The following is a 16,583-nucleotide window of genomic DNA, read 5'->3' on the forward strand; positions in this document are numbered from 1 at the left end:
ATTCTGGTGTTTAAAAAATGCAAAAAAATGAAAAAATGAAAACACTGTTAACTTATTAGTACTGATTGCTACGGGAAGAAGTAAATGTGTTGGACAAACAGGACATTGAAAATCACAGCTTCAAGAAGTTGCAGAGGTTGCAGGCATGGTGTCACGGTCGCAAAACAAAAGAAAAAAAGAAACCGAATGCGGTTAAGTCAAAGACTGATCCAGAGAGACAGGTTACAGGGGAGGGGTGGAGGGTGTGACGTCACATCGCGGGAGGAGAGGAGGCCAATGGAGGGAGAGAGAGGAAGAGGTATAGAGGGGAGAGAGAGCGAGGGAGGGAGATTTTCTATAAGCAGAAGTTAAAGAGGTCAGACCGCTGGTTTCTGGGTCAGAGCGCATTGAACAAGCAGCCGCGCTGAGCCGCCGTCCTCGGCCCCGTGGCGAAGCAGCAATGTGGACAGGCTTCTACCAACTGTGACCACACATTAGGCACTTACTGCGAGCCATACAGACACTGCTCGGGGCATCAACACATAAAAGTTGCCCTTTATGCATCCCCACCATATAGTGGGACACACACACACACACACACATACACAGTCCGACATCTAAAGAAGCCAGGAGCCAGCGGAGGGGTATGTGTGCTGACTGGCACAAATGTTAACCTTACCTCTCATCAGTAACGGTCCTGGGAACCCATCTGAAGGGAGGTAAGACAAACAGGACTATGGAATATAAATGAGCTGAGAGTGACGTGCGCGTCACCGAGTCGGCGGCAGGGCCGCACCGCATTAAACTTGTTTATTTTCATGTCACATTCCTGCAGTTGTCTAGCCTGCAACTGGTCTGAGAACCACGCTGGAACCTTGCCATTCAGTCTGTCGTGGTAAAATGTAGGCCAGCTTCTGCTAATAGTCAGTGGATGACAGTCACGCTAGGAGGAACGGCATGTTAAAACGCTCTCGACGAATCACCCTGTTCAAACGTGAAAAAAGTTGGTGTTGATTGTTTAAAAGGCCTTTCCCAAATGATTGTATTTAGTAATTCCATAAAGCAGAAAAACATGAATCCTGATGGGTACAATTGGAAGAATTCTTGAAAATATGTTTCTCCAAAGTCAGGGTTATCGTAGATCGCAAAGGGCACCGGTGCCTACACCTGCTGAATCCCAACACTTTTTGTGCTCGTCAAATTTTGTTGACAAGTTGATGCAACTCTGATGCAAATTAATGGACACACAAAAGAAAATCTGTACACTTTTCTGCCCCCCAAAAAGTCTCCAAACAAGACAAAAAGACATGCAAGGTGTACTCCAGCCTTTAGGCAGCTACACACATCACCAGACCATGGTAGCAGTGAGGGGAAACCTTTCCAATTTTGAAGATATTCCACGACCAGAATACCACGAATGTGTCATCAGATCCTGCTAAGAGTAATGAGTCCAGCTTATACCGAAGAAGGTACCCTGATAGGCGGGGTGAGCTCATTGCCACTTCCTAGCTTTTTCTGGCGCTTTCATCCATGTCACACAGCGTACTTCAGTTTTTTTCCCCCTCAATTGTCATGGATATTAACACATGTAGGGATGCATCGAAATGAACATTGTTGGCCAAAACTGAACATAATGAAACACTTGGCTGAATAACTGAACAAAGTTTTTTAGTTGTTCATTTATTTGGCCACATTTTTCACCATTGAATGAATAAAATAGCCTAATTTCACTTTTTTGTCTTGATTTTCGGAGGGAAAAATATATTACAAAAGTACAATTTATAAATATTTATATAACACTGAACTTTGGTTTTTTTTTACATTCCAGCGGACATTGTTCCAACAAAATAAAAAAAAATACTTCTATTTCTTTTAATCCGGTAGTTGATTTTTGTCGTTGGAAATAGTGGAACCAAACAATCGCAGCTCAACGGTCTGTTGTTCAGGAGATGAAGTTTTGACATTAGACCTCAGTAGCTATCAAACAAGGGTCAGGGTTTGGGCTGAAAGACCTTAAGTTGGATGTTTTCTGAAACAATCCATATTAAAAATGAACTTTGATTCATTAATTGTAGTTTTGATTCATTCATTTTTGTGGGAAAGGCCGCATATGGGAATTGTTTTACTACTTCTGAATGACTCCTATTCATTTGCCATCACCATTAGGCTGTAGCGTGGCTGCTACTGCAGAAGTAAACATGCCACTTTCACCTCATCTATAACATGAGCTCTGAGTAAAGAGCCAAAAAATGTGACAAAATGGGAAAAAAGGGAGAAAAGAATAATCTTTCAAGGGCAAAATAGACCCAACTGAACTGAAAGCAGCTATTGGACAAAAGAGACACAAGAAAGAAAGAGAAAAGGGCAAATATCTTTCCAATTATCAGCTCCGGAGCATTTTCATAAGAGCGAGCTGAAAGGACAGGTTATTAAGGTTTAATGCATCACAGCATAGGAACCATTCAAGGCCTTTTACCTCATTAGACCTACCACAAGCAACGCCACACGTATGTGTGTGTATGTGTGTGTGTGTGTGTGTGTGTGTGTGTGTGTGTGTGTGTGTACGTAGGCACGTGCGCACAGCTAAGCACCTCACACACTACTAAACACTTAAAACACTGGTAATGACAGTGTGAGTGCTGGCTAGTCTGCTTACAGACGGAATAATTGCAGATTTAGCCAGCAAGGGCATTTTCATCCCCTCATATAGATGGGATTAGCGCCCATACAGAAAACAGGAGTCCCATTTTCCTAATAAAACCACTCAACGGGAGCGAAAAAAATGTTGTTGGCACCAGGCCCAACAAGTTTATACAATATATATATGTATGAAAGCATTTGATAAATCCATGAGCAAAAGTGGGGGGAAAACAATCATTTAATCAAATTTTTCTGGATTTAACATTCTTTTTTAAAAAATAAAATAAAAAAGCAGGAGTACATCTGGAGATAATACTTGTAGAAAAACACCACAGAGCAACAATTCCTCATGGAACCTGGGATCCGATTCCTGACTTCCAATCCTTGCCTCTTGCTTCTCTCTAAAGCAAACAAACAACATGATGAAATTTCTGTGGATGATATATTGCCCAGGTTGATGTCTGCATATTAGTTTGCAGTGTGGGTTTGATTCCGCAAACAAAGCCAGAATTGATTCTCCTTATTGAAATCCACCGCATAATATCTGAGGGGATCCATCTGCCCATAGAGCTTTCTTGCCCTCTATAAATAAAAGGATCAAAAAACAAAAATGGAAGTGGGAGAGGCAAAACAAGAGCCTCTATGGGAGAGGAGGCACTGATCGACCTGGGGAGGATGCAGGAGGTAAATGATTTGGCCGGAGTGTGAGGCCCCTTGCTGGGACTTTCACTCAGCCAGGCACTGCCATGTGAACACATTAGCCGGAAAAAACCACCGGCGAACACCCAGTCCAAGTCCCGAGGATCAATGAAGAAGCATTGGCTGTGGCGCTTCTGCTCAGTGAGCCACTAACTCTCCTTCTGTCCGCTCCTGCATCGGGCGATCATCGCCGTTTGGGCACACTGTTGCCCCCCTGAGTCTGATGAGGATGCCTTTCCATAGATGGGATGATTAATGTGCCTGCTCTAAGATGCTGAGTGAGATTGATAACGGCCGCTAACCCCTCCGCACCTAATCTTTCATCCTTACAGTAAATATGACACAATGTCCATATGCATGCGAAAAACAGCCTGATTACAAACAGCTTGCGAGCCCTCATGCCTTTTAATGATTACATCCAAAGGCATTCTCGCAGTCAGACAGCGGTTTCCCTTAATGAAATTAGCCTGATCGCACTATCTGCCTCCTCTGATCGCAAGGTAAGGACTTTCCACGAGGGCTAAGTAACCCTCGTTAAGCAACTCGGATGCAAATGAGATGCAAATCTGGCTAAAACGGAACACTGGTTAATTTGGCCTCCTGACATTGCAAACAGTCTCAGGGGGGATCTGATGCAAATCGCATGCAAATGACAACCAACGGTCCTTTTGTCTCCGCCGTCTAAAGGGTAGGAGCCTATGGGTTTGGGTTCACGACTGGTTTTGTCTATGCAAATATTGGATGTATTGAAGTGGAACTAAAGAAGGCAAATACCCACTGGAGAGTCAGGTGGAGCGGCGGTGGGGGAGGTTCACGACAGGTCAGAGGTCTGTCATCACAACAGCTGAAAGCATTAAGTACACCCACGCCACGCGGCCCGGCGCAAGAGGACGGAAAAAGAGAAAAACCTCAGACCAGAGAACAAGAGGGGAAGTAGACATTACATTCCAAACGCCCCACACATGTACCAAAGCCAGCTGTGTGTGATGCAGTCAACTCCTGCATCATCTGGAGTCATGCCCCATACATTCACTCCTCAGATCCCCCAAATAGTATGAGTATGGAGACAGGAGCAGTTTGTGTACATTTTGAATTCTGCTCTTTCCTTATACAGTCAAAAAACATGTAATTCTAAAATGCCTCCTTCATATCCACATTTTTATCTTGACCATGTCTGCGACCGAGAAAACGGTACCAACAACTAGATAAGGACGAGCTCACACATTGGGCCACCGCTCGCGCATGCGTGTTGTCACGTATCATGGAATTCAAAAGATGGCCGGCAACGACATAACATCTCACATATTTTCTTTGACTTGACACTTTTGAAAGCATTTAGATTCAGCGATTAATACGGTTACGGTTGCAGTAAGGGTTAAACTTCATTGTCGTACACTACATTTAACATCAAATGACAACTTCTTTCGAACCTATCAAAACGACAACACTACAAGTCACAACATCTCTTCTTTCGCTTTTCTGCCAGATTTTAATATCTGCCACTGTCAGAGGAATTGGGGAAACCTCCAGAGCAGGAGTTGCCACTAATGCGGCTATTACGCTGGTCGCCAACCGCCATTAAAAAAGACGAACAAGAGTATACAACTGATCAGGCGGTGGCCTCAACCATAGCTCGGTCAATGGGTCTCTCTGGGCTGTGTATAAACGCAAGTAGCGGGTTCTAGTGTCTAAGAGCTTCTATGAGGCCTATGGTGTAATGTTGAATCGGCCGGTAACTTGGGGAGGGGGTGCATTCCCGTCCTACCAGGCTTCGAATTCACAGAAGGCCACCCACTGAAGTGGTGCAGCTCAAGGCTGAGACACGTGGACGCAGCCTTAGATAACTTGTGCTGCACTGAAGTTTGTTTATGTGTTTACCAAGAAGGAAAAACCCACATAGCACTGTCCTGATGTGACCTCGGTTATCTCCGCACAGTGTGAGAGAAGCATGAAGACCATGTGCCTTGAGAGGAAAACACTGAAGGAAAGAAAACATGAAATAGTTCATAGTTCTTTGACAACCATGGATTTGATCATGTCCTTTGAAGTGTCTATGACTTTTACTTGGAGCGTTTTGTTTCTGTAGTTGACAATTTGTTGACTAGCGGTAAGCCTGTAGGCCCGTTCACAGCAGCATTTGAAGCAGTGACACTCAGCAACAAAATCAATTAATTTCAATAAATCACTGCGGGTGAACCGGTGGAGTTTCCCTCTGCTCGACCTTGGTAAACATTAACATGTAAATTTGCACCGGTGAACATTAGCAAACCAGCTTGACTCTGCCGACCTTTAAGGCGGACAGAGAGCCGGTCAGTCCAAAATGGAGAATGCCATTGTAGCAGATCTGCTGTGTGTCACTTTCATTTAACATCCCTTGGTCGGAGAATAAAATTCACAAAAGAGCCACGGTCAGCAGACAGCTATGGGGCAGGATTTGATGGCACAAATGAACTGCGTGAACTTATTGTAAAAGGGTATGTGGTAAATGGACTGTGCTTATATAGCGCTTGTCTAATGGACCACTAAAAGCACTTTACACTACACGCCACTCGCCGATTCGCACAGTCGTTCATACACTGATAGTACAAGCAGTTCAGTAACTTGCCCAAGGACACATGCGGACTGGAGGAGCTGAGGGATTGAACAACCAACCTTTCTATAAGTGGGCGACCTGCCTCACCTGAGCCACAGCTGCCCCTCAGCAACACTTTAGCACTGTCTATTTATCAAGGATCAACTTTCTGTTGTGACTGGTCACTCAAAGACAAGCAGGAGGATCATTGTTGTGTCAGTGCTTTGTCAGTATTTAAATCTGTGCGTGCATTTAAAATCAGATTAGTAAAGAATCTGCAAATACTGTACGCTCTGAATTTTGTGAATGCCTACAGAAAATTTGCAAATCAGCTGTATGTGAGTCAAGCACAAGGGGAGGTCAGACAATGACGGAGCTGCAGAAGCTCTCTCTGACGGGAAACAGGGGCAGGAAACACACAAGGAAGGCCAAAGGGAATGAAACGCATCAGAGCTGATATGCACCCTAGGACACAAGGCCTTTTGAAATGAACCCCATTTCAGCTCTAACAAATTAAAAAAACAGCATTTCGACTCCACAGTGACTCTCCCTCACTGCTCTGACAGATTGGTGCTCCAGCATCCTTCCGTAGCGGAGTCTCCCAAAATTCACAGAGGGACAACATGTTGTACTTTTAAGTTTCTTGGTAATAGGAGTAAAGCCTCAGTAGATGCGGCCATGCAGCGCGACGGGACAGCAGGTCCGAGTGGCGGGAGGATGCAGATTTGCCAAATGCTCTTAGGCCGAAAGTGTTGGCTTTCATAGAGCAGGGCGAGAGGAAATTATCATTTTTCTAATGGTCTCCTCATTTGTATGTGGTACATATGCTAATGAAGCAGAAGCAGGTGAGTGAGGAGGAGAAGTTCAAACCCCAACATAGTTTTTCACCTCAGCACACCTGCTCAGTCACTGCCTGAAGTGGACACAATTTGGATGTCCAGTGACCAAAAAATTGTAAGAGGCAGCATTTGTCTTGATACAGTTGCTGCCGTGGAGTTAAACAGTAAAGACGTCAGAAAATAATCAGTTAACAGCATGATAAAGACTGGACGTGTACTTAACTGACTCAAAAACTCTTGAGGTCTGTCCTTGCAACTACAAGCGTATGAGAAAAATGAAACTGGTGAAGCAGCTTTGCTGCATCTCAGTCCATCAGTGCTGATCAGGCCGCAGCGCTGCAGTGATCCTGCATTTACTTCTGTATATGAGGGTACAGACAGGCAGTGGAAGCCTGCAGGTGCTACCGCGCACGTGCTGCCAGAGTCATCTGCTGATCGGCGTCTTTTGTATCCAGAGGCCATCTTGGTCAGACTGCGCAGCAGACGGGCGCCCCTGTCGCTTAAGCATTCTCAGCTACGGGCAATGAATCAAACTACTCCTGTTCCGCTCTCTCACCACTCACTCCATTCACAAAACCCAAAATATTGCAAAGGCTGCCGATTGGCCGGGAGGGGCGCAACGCAAAAAGACGGCGTGCTCTCGGCAGCCAATGGTTGAAGAGTAGTACGCTCTCGCTCTCTCCCTCTCGCTTTCATGCTCCCTCTTTAACCATTTCTCTCACTTTTGTTCTCTCTCTCTCTCCCTGCCTGAGTGAATTACAGCAGACGAAACAGTCTGACTGAAGTGAGCGCAGCGTAGAAACAAGCGCTGCATTTTGGGGGACGGGGACGGGGGGGCAGCTGGACAGGACGATCTACCTTCACTTTTAAAGTGGATTGCACTTGCTCCGAGTCACTCCTAAACCCCCCTCCTGAGGGGCCGAGTCTTAAGTGGCGACTTACTCCTATGTCACCCTTTAAGCCTAGCCATCTGTTTATTTTGTTTGGCACTGGAAAAAATAACCCCTCCTAGGTGACAGGGAAAAGCACTCTAAAAATGAAACTTCATTGACCGATTGATCGGCTGATTGACAGCTATATTGGCTGATCTTTAACTGAGCCCTCTTGAGATGCGAGGGTGCTTACGTCAGTCCTAACTCAATATGACCCAATTCAATATTCACTTTGTTTGGTTTGTTTTTTTTCCACGCGCAAATCTTTGTGGCTCAGAGAAGGACAAAAAGAAAAAAAGAAAAAATACACAACAGAAATACACACATGAATCAATAATTGCAGTGATCCAGTGACTCTCCATGAACTCAGAACGAGTGTGCCACCCTTTACGGGGAACTGGGTTGACAGGGTTTACGTGGGGGATGTTCGAGGTACAACACTGACACCCATGGACCTGTCTGGGTGCTGCAGGCTGCCAATGGATTACATCATCATGTTGAGGGCAACCGCACCGATGTGTTTTTCTAAAGATGCTGTGGCTTAGACAAAGAGAAGCGAGGACACTGGCTTGAAGCTGGACTGAAATGAGAGAAAGTTGCAAAAAGGTGCGTATAGCCACATGCACAGATAGAGAGTTTACATAAACCCTCAAAACAGTGTATATTGTGTAAATCAAAATTTATAATTTAGGTAAATGATCAACTAAAATATAAAGCTGCCACATGGGATGAAGGCTACAGGCTTAACAACTGAACCTTTTCTAAATAACATGAATATGTACCAATCTTCTTTGATTTTGTTGTCAGGTTTTGTCTTTTGTGTGCTGTATGTCGGTGTGTTTCTGTGGATTGCTCAAATTGTAGCAGCTAAACAAATACGTTACCACCTCATTTGAAGGAACTGGGGTGCCGTCCTTGTGACAACCGGCCTAATTTACTGAGCTAATCCCTGATGCCTTGTTTTATAGCATGGTCCAAAAGTCTGAGACCACCTTCCCTATCACTGTAGATGTGTCGGTGGCCCCGCTGTTGGACTTCTGATCTTTTGAGGATTAACAAGCAATGTTTTCAGCTGTGGATAAAGATATGATGATGGATTTCATAAAAGCTTTTTTTGAATTAATATTATTATTATTATTATTCAGTACGTTGACCTGAACCTCTAATTAAAAAGGCTATTAATAAGCTGTAACGCTCAGAGTCAGCATGGGCCAATGGTTGCGACTTCACTAAAATGAAAGGAAAAACAGCCACACCACCATGGCAGCAAGCAACCGTCTGTCCTCCTGAAGTGATGATGATGAATATACAGTAACCTTTCCAGCACAAGGTCATATTTTGTTGTAGCGCAAACAAAACCCTGTATGCATGAGTTAATTTTTGAAAAAGCTTTTATTTCTTTTCCAAGTTCCTTGAAGATTAACTGTAAAAACATTCTCATCTAATTTATCGGAATAGTTTTGGGATTAGGGTGCGCTTGCACAGAGGTTAGGCATCTCAACAGTGGACTGGACATGAGGTCATGTTCACCGGATGCCAGATTCATAAAAAAGTCAACACTTGGGAAAAACACTTTGTCAGAGTCTCAAAAACAGCACAGGCTTTTGAGCGAGTGTAAATGGTTCGGTGTGATCACACTGCCTCCTAGTGTCTCCAAGTGAACTCAACTGGAGTCAACCAAAGTTCACCGGAGATGGGTTTTGAATGTTGTAGAAAAATGCTGAGGTGTCAACAACAAAAAATATTCAAATGGTACTGTTGCAGGTACTGCTTTGTGGACTGAGTGAACCCAAAAATTAGCATAATTATGCGTTGACTACTCATGTAGCAGAGCTACGAGGAAGGAAACAAGAGGCGTGAAGTATTTTGGATGCAGTTATTCAAATGTTGATTCAAAGGTCACGCAACAATAACAGATTTTTAAATTGCAATTAATCTGTATCAGAATGTGTTGGATTATGTAATTAAAACCGTAGCTCCAGTTGTGTTAAGGTCACTACGGTGGTTGACCAGTGTCTAGATTTACAAACTGTTAGCAATTTTTCTAACATGGATAATTCGTCATTATCACTCAAACTAGTTGGATATTGTTTAGTTATTGTAATGACACAAACTTTGTAATGACAATATTGTTACGCAGCAAAACAAATGTGCTTAATGAGATAAGTCAATCAATTGGTTGACTAAATTAATCTATCCTGTACTACTGATTGAATTAATTAAGTTTCCTACTATTCACTATATATATACATTTTTGGGAATCATGTACTTTGCTTAGTGAAATATTGTGATATTCTCTTCTCTGCTTTTCAAGACTTTTTCTAATTTTTGAGTTTTATCATAATTTTACACTTCAGCAAGTGACTAATAAAGAAAAGCTAAAGTAACCTCCACAATCATATATATTACTCAGGCAGTCACAGCTGCTGAAAATTACACTACACATGTTACTAATGTACCGATCACACATTGAATCTATTGATTTTCATTGTTTGTTGTTAAAACATCTCACAAAACGGACTCTTTCTGTAGACTGAAGATGATGAGGGGTCAATGACAAAATGGTCAAACTGTATTTCAACCTTGGCGTCAATGTATCTTGGTCAAATAATACCTAAATACTGAAATGTGAGAAAATCTTGCTTTATAGCATATACACAAATGCTCGCACTGCTCACACATCTGAAAATGTCAGCACCTCAGACAACTCTGAGGACATAAACGACCCAATTATCAACATCTTTATGGGCAAGTGCTGAGAAAATTAAAGGATTTACTTGAGCATACAAGCAACAGTGACAAAAATTGATGGCACTATACTAATGAGCAGCAATAAATGAGTGTACAGTGTGAGCTGATTCAACCAGGCATTTATTTCAGTTTGACAAAATAAGTTTTTCATTCCAGCAGAACTGAGAAATTGAATCACATCCCCCCCAAGGGTTTTAGGCAAACTTAGATGAACAGTACTCGTGACACAAACTGGTCATCAACCGAGGGGGAAAACTGGAAATAAGAAAAAGCATGACGTGGAGCTGATAATAAAAAAAACATAGTGTCAAGTTTTCAAGAATGCTCAAAACTGTCATGTATTAGTTTTCACAGTAACATTACTCCCAAACCCCTCTAACCACAAACAGTCTAGTGTCTCAGGGCTATGTATAGTTCCCAAACTCCATCTTTCCCGACAGACAAACCCTGGTGTGTGAGTGGGAAAAATTAAAAGTTGAAAAACAGACCATAGTGTAGATGAAACTTTTCTTCATCCAGCTTTGATTTCTATTTTCATTGTGAATTCATTGTGTTTTTTTGGTTTTGTTTGGTTGATAAATTGTTTTGTTTTCTGATATTTGTCATGTATGACCTAAAACAAATATATGCAAGGAAGCTGGAAGCAGTAAATATTTGGTATTTTGGGTTTAAAAAAAGGATTCAAATGAAATTTAAATTGTTGAAGATACATTTTTTGTTGATAGACTAATGAGTCCAGGTCTACAACTATTGTTTGGCACTATACAAACTTATAGTATATGGGTTTCCAGGATTATAGTTATAAAAACAACCGCGTCATATCAGAAAACTCGAGATTCTGACCAAGTTTTGAGCAGCACTCTGAGGAGATGCTCGATCCCTCCTTCTTCAACAGAAGCCTTTCACTCCCCAAGGTTGATGACACTTAACATTACAGCAACAACGCAAGAGCGGCGTTCTCTGCCATCAAGGGCAGGTATTTGTGCGGAAAAGCTTGAGATCTCTCAGCCAAGTCAAAGCTTTCAGAGGCGCTTGCGAGTGGTCGATAGATAATGTCCATGTGTCTAAACGGCAACAAGGTCGATGACGCTGGCGATGATGCTTACGGCACCTGAGAAAATTACTTGCCGACGTGTTTGTCGGCTCAAAAACGCGCTCAGAGAAATGAGGACAGCTATGAGGTTCTTCGTTGCTCAGAAAAAAAAGGAGCATTGAAACAATGTTCTCAACAGAGCACAGATTTCAGTTCAGGAACTTTTAAAGGTATAATGTTGAACTTTGGGAAACGCCATGAAGATTTTGAGTGGATCGTATATAAAATTGCACTTCTAGAGGAAACTTCCCAGAGCCCTGAGAAAACTGCGAAGCCAGACGGAGACTGAGCTATGGTGTAGTTTCTCTTGCATAGCAGACAGGAAGGCACCAATCCATTATTTTGAATCAAGTATCAGCAACGCTTCGACTGATCCCCTTTAAATTTTAAACAAGCTTCCTTGTCAGTTTTATTATAAAATTTCTGTGTATCCAATACCATTGAAGTGGTTCAGACATGCTCAGTTCCAAGTGGTTTAGGCAACACAAGGCATGTGGGTTATTTCCATGTCAGTGCATGGTGATGAGGGACCAACCCTCTGTGACGAGGAGGTACAGAAATTACATTTTGTAATATTGATCTTCGGCGGCTGAGTGACTAAGGGAACTCAAACTCAGGGAATTAGAAAAAACAAAAAAACAAAAACACAATTATTGAACAGATAGTTGTAGTGGGCAAAACCCACCGTCCGCAGTTTCCAAAAGTCCAACACAAGCAGCAAAGTCTCAATCAAAATGCCAAACGGACAAATGTATCTCCTGTCATGAGGGTCCTTCATGTTCACAATTCAAACTATGATGCATAGTTTCTTTCAAGCCCAAGCCCACAATGAAGAAGTTATTAATAGATCTGGCCTGGTATTCAGAAATATCTGGTCGTTACATCATCATCGCTAACGTTCAATGTGATGGTTTTGGATTAACGCCTCCTTCACATACCTGAGTGTGAGTGAATCAGTACATTGTCCAAGATAGGCAAAAGTGGATATATATACTGGGGGGAAAGGCTTTGCTGTTTTATTGAAATTCTCTGTGATATCCAGTTTGTGTGAGATGACCATTGCCTCCAAAATGATTTAGTTTTTTTCAGACAGGGGGCATGTCCACTGACAATTGCTCCAGGTCAACAGAGGAGAAGAGGTCAGTGATGCCCTCGTCTTCAGCCAGGCTCACGAGGTACTGCTCCCCATCGAAAGAGAAGGCGAGGGGCGACGAGAGGGCGACAAAGCTCTGTTGGTCTTCGGAGGGGGGTTGGAGGGAGGTGAGGGAGGTGTGCATAGGGGAGACGGGGGCAACAGTGACCGGTGATGAATGTTGTGTCGGATTGGACAGTGGGTTGCAGACACTATTGAATCCGGAGGTATTGTTAGCATCGTCTGCAAAGATAATGGGAGTGTGGATAAGGAGACATGGGGGTGGGGGGGGGGGGGTGTTATAGATGAGCAATGACGGCTTAAAATCCCAAAGCAAAATCGAGCCAGCAATCGAACAGTAGGTCTCGAATTAAATACATTATCTTATAAGGTTCCAGTGTGCGCAAAAGCTCACGGGTAGTTGCCACCTTCTCTGTGGAACTTAAATCGTTTTGAGATGAACCATGGGATCTTTACGTGTAAGACTCACCTTTAGAAGACGCCCGGACGAAGGACGAGTAAGGCGAGACTGGGACTGAGTCCTTCCCATTGGCGGACAAATTCAAGTGGCCGCCATTGGCCACAGAGGCACCTGTGGGGCTGGGGTCATCGGAACAGATCAACACCTCGATGGGCCCCTGGGTGCTCCTGAGGTGGACCTGGAGGCTCTAAACACAAGGCAAGCAGACAGTGTTTTTCTTAAAAGGGGATTCAACAAGAAGGGAAGTTAATGATAGCTAATGCTGCACCACTAAAACTAGAGCAAGGACTCATGTCAAGCAAAAAATGTGAATTTCAACCATATGATATACGTTGATATATTGAGCGATGTACCTCCTCAGGGTGTGGGACCTCCAGCTTTGTCTCCGCAGGGGCTTTGATCACTATCACAGTCTGTTCTTTCAGACTGGGGATCCTCTGAATATCCTCATATGTCAGATAAGCATATGTTTTCCATAAGGTCAAGGATGATAAATAAAGTGGTGTGTGTGTACAGACACACTCAATGACATTACTGTAAGTCAAACGTGCTGACAAACAGGCTGCCTCATATTAGAAATATCACAAAAACATAACATACAATAAGTTAGTGGAATTGACTCATCTATTTTATATCTATAATCTTTACATTGTGCGGAATAAAGCTGGAATGTAAAATTGGTGGGCCTCTTAAATGTGAATGTTTGCTGCTCATCTTTACCATAAGCTGTTTGAATGCACTCCAGGCAGGGGAAACTCCGGTGAATGTCCGGAGAAAACACCCAAGGACATTTGCGTTCTCACAAACAGTTCAGTGCATGTCTGAGAGCAGCTATATATTACTGGGAGCTAAGCAGATAATGTTTTTTGTCAAACAAAACCACACATTTTGGATACTGCCTTGTGTTTTTAGAATTTGTTCATTAACTAAAAAGATGCAGAGAGATGGAAAACAGTGGATGATTTGTATATATGCTTGTCAGATTTCCCTCTTTAATAAATCTGTTTTACAGAAAAGATTTGCTATTAGCTGGAAGAATGATGGACATATTGCCGGCCAAATTAATCTGGCAAAACAAAATAAAATCTTGACTTCCAACAGCACAGAATTAAAAAAAAAAAGGAAGCTGCATTTACAAAAAGGATATCTCTGGTCCTCGCAAATCTGGTAAATCTGCCGCGTGCAGCTTTGAATCAGCTCGTCCAGCTTCTTCTCCGCCTCGATGAGAGGGCACAGTTCTTGAGTTTGTTCGACAGTCACAGGACCTCCCCTGTGCACACACATTCAAGCGGTAATACAGGGTTAAACGCCACGACAACATCAATATTCTCATATTGATGGTTGTCATAATGTGCACATTTCTACTACATCCACTCATACTTACAACCATTCAATGTTGTTTTTGGACTTCTTTTTGATGAGCTTGATCCCCTCAAGGACATTGGTGACATCATAGACACGCCTTTTGGGGGCATTGAGCTGAAGGGCGATGAGGTTTAGGTCAAACACGCCATCGGTGGAGTGGTTCACCAGTTCTGCAAACCTCCGTGTCAGGAAAGTGAGCGAGGTGTCGTACCGTGACCTCTCAACCGCGGAAGTGTACTTCGTGGGATTGGGGGCGGGAGCTGGAAAAATGGGTGAGATTGAACATTTTTGATAATTTCTTGTAAGAAAATGTAAGGATTACCAAAGCAGTTTTAATATATGTGATATTGTGTGGTTAGTTAGACTTAAGATCTTCAAACGTTTGCAATTCTTCCCTTTCCAGTGAGCCAAATGGTGTAATTCATGTGTAGTTTAGTTCTGTGCTTTTAACTTTAGTAAAAGTGTAATTCATGTGTAGTTTAGTTCTGTGCTTTTAACTTTAGTAAGAGTGTAAATGAATAGCAGACTCGTTATTCAACAGTCCAAAGAGACATACCACTGTTTTTTCTTACTCAAATAGAAGTGAGAATTTAGAGCTGCTGAATCCAGTGCAAGATCACACATCACCTCATCAGGATATTAAACAAACTTTTGCTTAGAAAGTACATCAATCTATCTGTCTGTCTATCTATCTTTGCCATTAGTGTTTAGCATTAACTTGTCTTCAAGAAATGTCACATTGTCAAAACAAAACGTATTCTGTCACTGGTCCTATGCTACAATATGTGCGGCATGTCATCTGCCAACATTGGGTTGTACCTTGACAGTAAAGCCCTACCCCTGAAAATCTACCCCTACAAAATGGGACACCCCTTCGAACGTGATACGCCAGATGCGACGTGTTTTTACTGGAGATTCGACATGCCTGGAATAACGGCGATATCATTGTAAAGATGCCGTTGCAGTTGCTATGGTGACAGGTGAATCACATTGAAAAAACTCTGTGGTCTTATAACGACGAAACAGCACATCGCGTTAGTTGATAACGTTACATTTGTGGTAATCATATAACACATAACGCTGCTTTGTGACTAGCGTTTGTTTTGTTGCAACTAGTGATTTCTTTTTTGTGGCTTTTATGAAGGAAAGTCTCCTAATACATGACGAACAAAGGTTGTCACACAAATTTGTGAGCTTCTTTGGTCGCCTTGGACATTTTTTCAGCCAACATGTTCGTGATTCGCAAGGCATATCTCACATCCGTCTCTTTGAACTGTGGGTCTGGAAAATATCCATTTGGAGGGCCGCCTCGATGCCAGAGGGAATTGAGACACCCCTACACGTGAACGTGCAAAACCGAGGGGTGAAATGGGATTGAGCCTAAAAACTACAGAAGCACAGGCTGGTTTGTGGCATATACTATCACTTCCCTGAACAAGCGCTGGCTCAATGGCCTACTGCAAATCTGGAATACAAGTCATTACAGAAGAAAGTCTTACTCTGTTCTCCTGTGTGGGACTGAGAGGCCACAGGCTTCCTAGCTTTGGGGGTCTTGCCACCATCTTGGGGGTCACCAACTTCCAGCTCCAGCCTTCTTTTTGCCTGAGAGGAGGAAATTGCACAGCCTGTAAGAAATTAGTCTTTGCCTTTAATATACCCCCTAAAACGCTTGGTATTCAAATAGCAAACTTTTAGTTTGATATTAGGTCATTGGGGGCTGCACGGTGGTGTAGTGGTTAGCACTTTCGCCTCACAGCAAGAAGGTTCTGGGTTTGAATCCAGGTTCAAACCAACCAGGGCCTTTCTGTGTGGAGTTTGCATGTTCTCCCCGTGTATGCGTGGGTTCTCTCCGGGTTCTCCGGCTTCCTCCCACAGTCCAGAGACATGCAGAATGGGGTTAGGTTCATTGGAGACTCTAAATTGACCGTAGGTGTGAATGTGAGAGTGAATGGTTGTCCGTCTCTGTATGTGGCCCTGTGATAGGCTGGCGACTTGTCCATGTTAGCTGGGATTGGATCCAGCCCCCCAGCATGACCCTTAAATGGATAAAGCGGTAGACATGGATGGATGATGTCATTGGATGCTGTGGCTCACAGAGGG

The 16,583-nt window shown here is 43.1% G+C and overlaps 1 protein-coding gene across 8 annotated transcripts in view; it reads right to left on the reverse strand.

The window, feature by feature from the left end:
- Positions 1–16,583, reverse strand: part of e2f3 (E2F transcription factor 3) — a 168,214-nt gene that overhangs the window by 150,187 nt on the left and 1,444 nt on the right. For 7 of the 8 annotated variants that reach the window (XM_035634270.2, XM_035634266.2, XM_035634259.2 and 4 more), the window contains exons 2-6: positions 15,983–16,085; positions 14,503–14,743; positions 14,266–14,388; positions 13,472–13,586; positions 13,128–13,305 (exon numbers count right to left, since the gene is read on the reverse strand). In XM_035634270.2, coding sequence (XP_035490163.1) covers positions 13,128–13,305; positions 13,472–13,586; positions 14,266–14,388; positions 14,503–14,743; positions 15,983–16,085 — 760 coding nt within the window. Of the gene's footprint in view, positions 1–10,515; positions 12,881–13,127; positions 13,306–13,471; positions 13,587–14,265; positions 14,389–14,502; positions 14,744–15,982; positions 16,086–16,583 lie in introns of those variants that run through there. The other variant, XM_035634260.2, reaches the window with a different exon arrangement.

This window comes from Scophthalmus maximus, chromosome 5 (genome assembly GCF_022379125.1).
Source record: "Scophthalmus maximus strain ysfricsl-2021 chromosome 5, ASM2237912v1, whole genome shotgun sequence".
In the NCBI taxonomy this organism is placed as follows: domain Eukaryota; kingdom Metazoa; phylum Chordata; class Actinopteri; order Pleuronectiformes; family Scophthalmidae; genus Scophthalmus; species Scophthalmus maximus.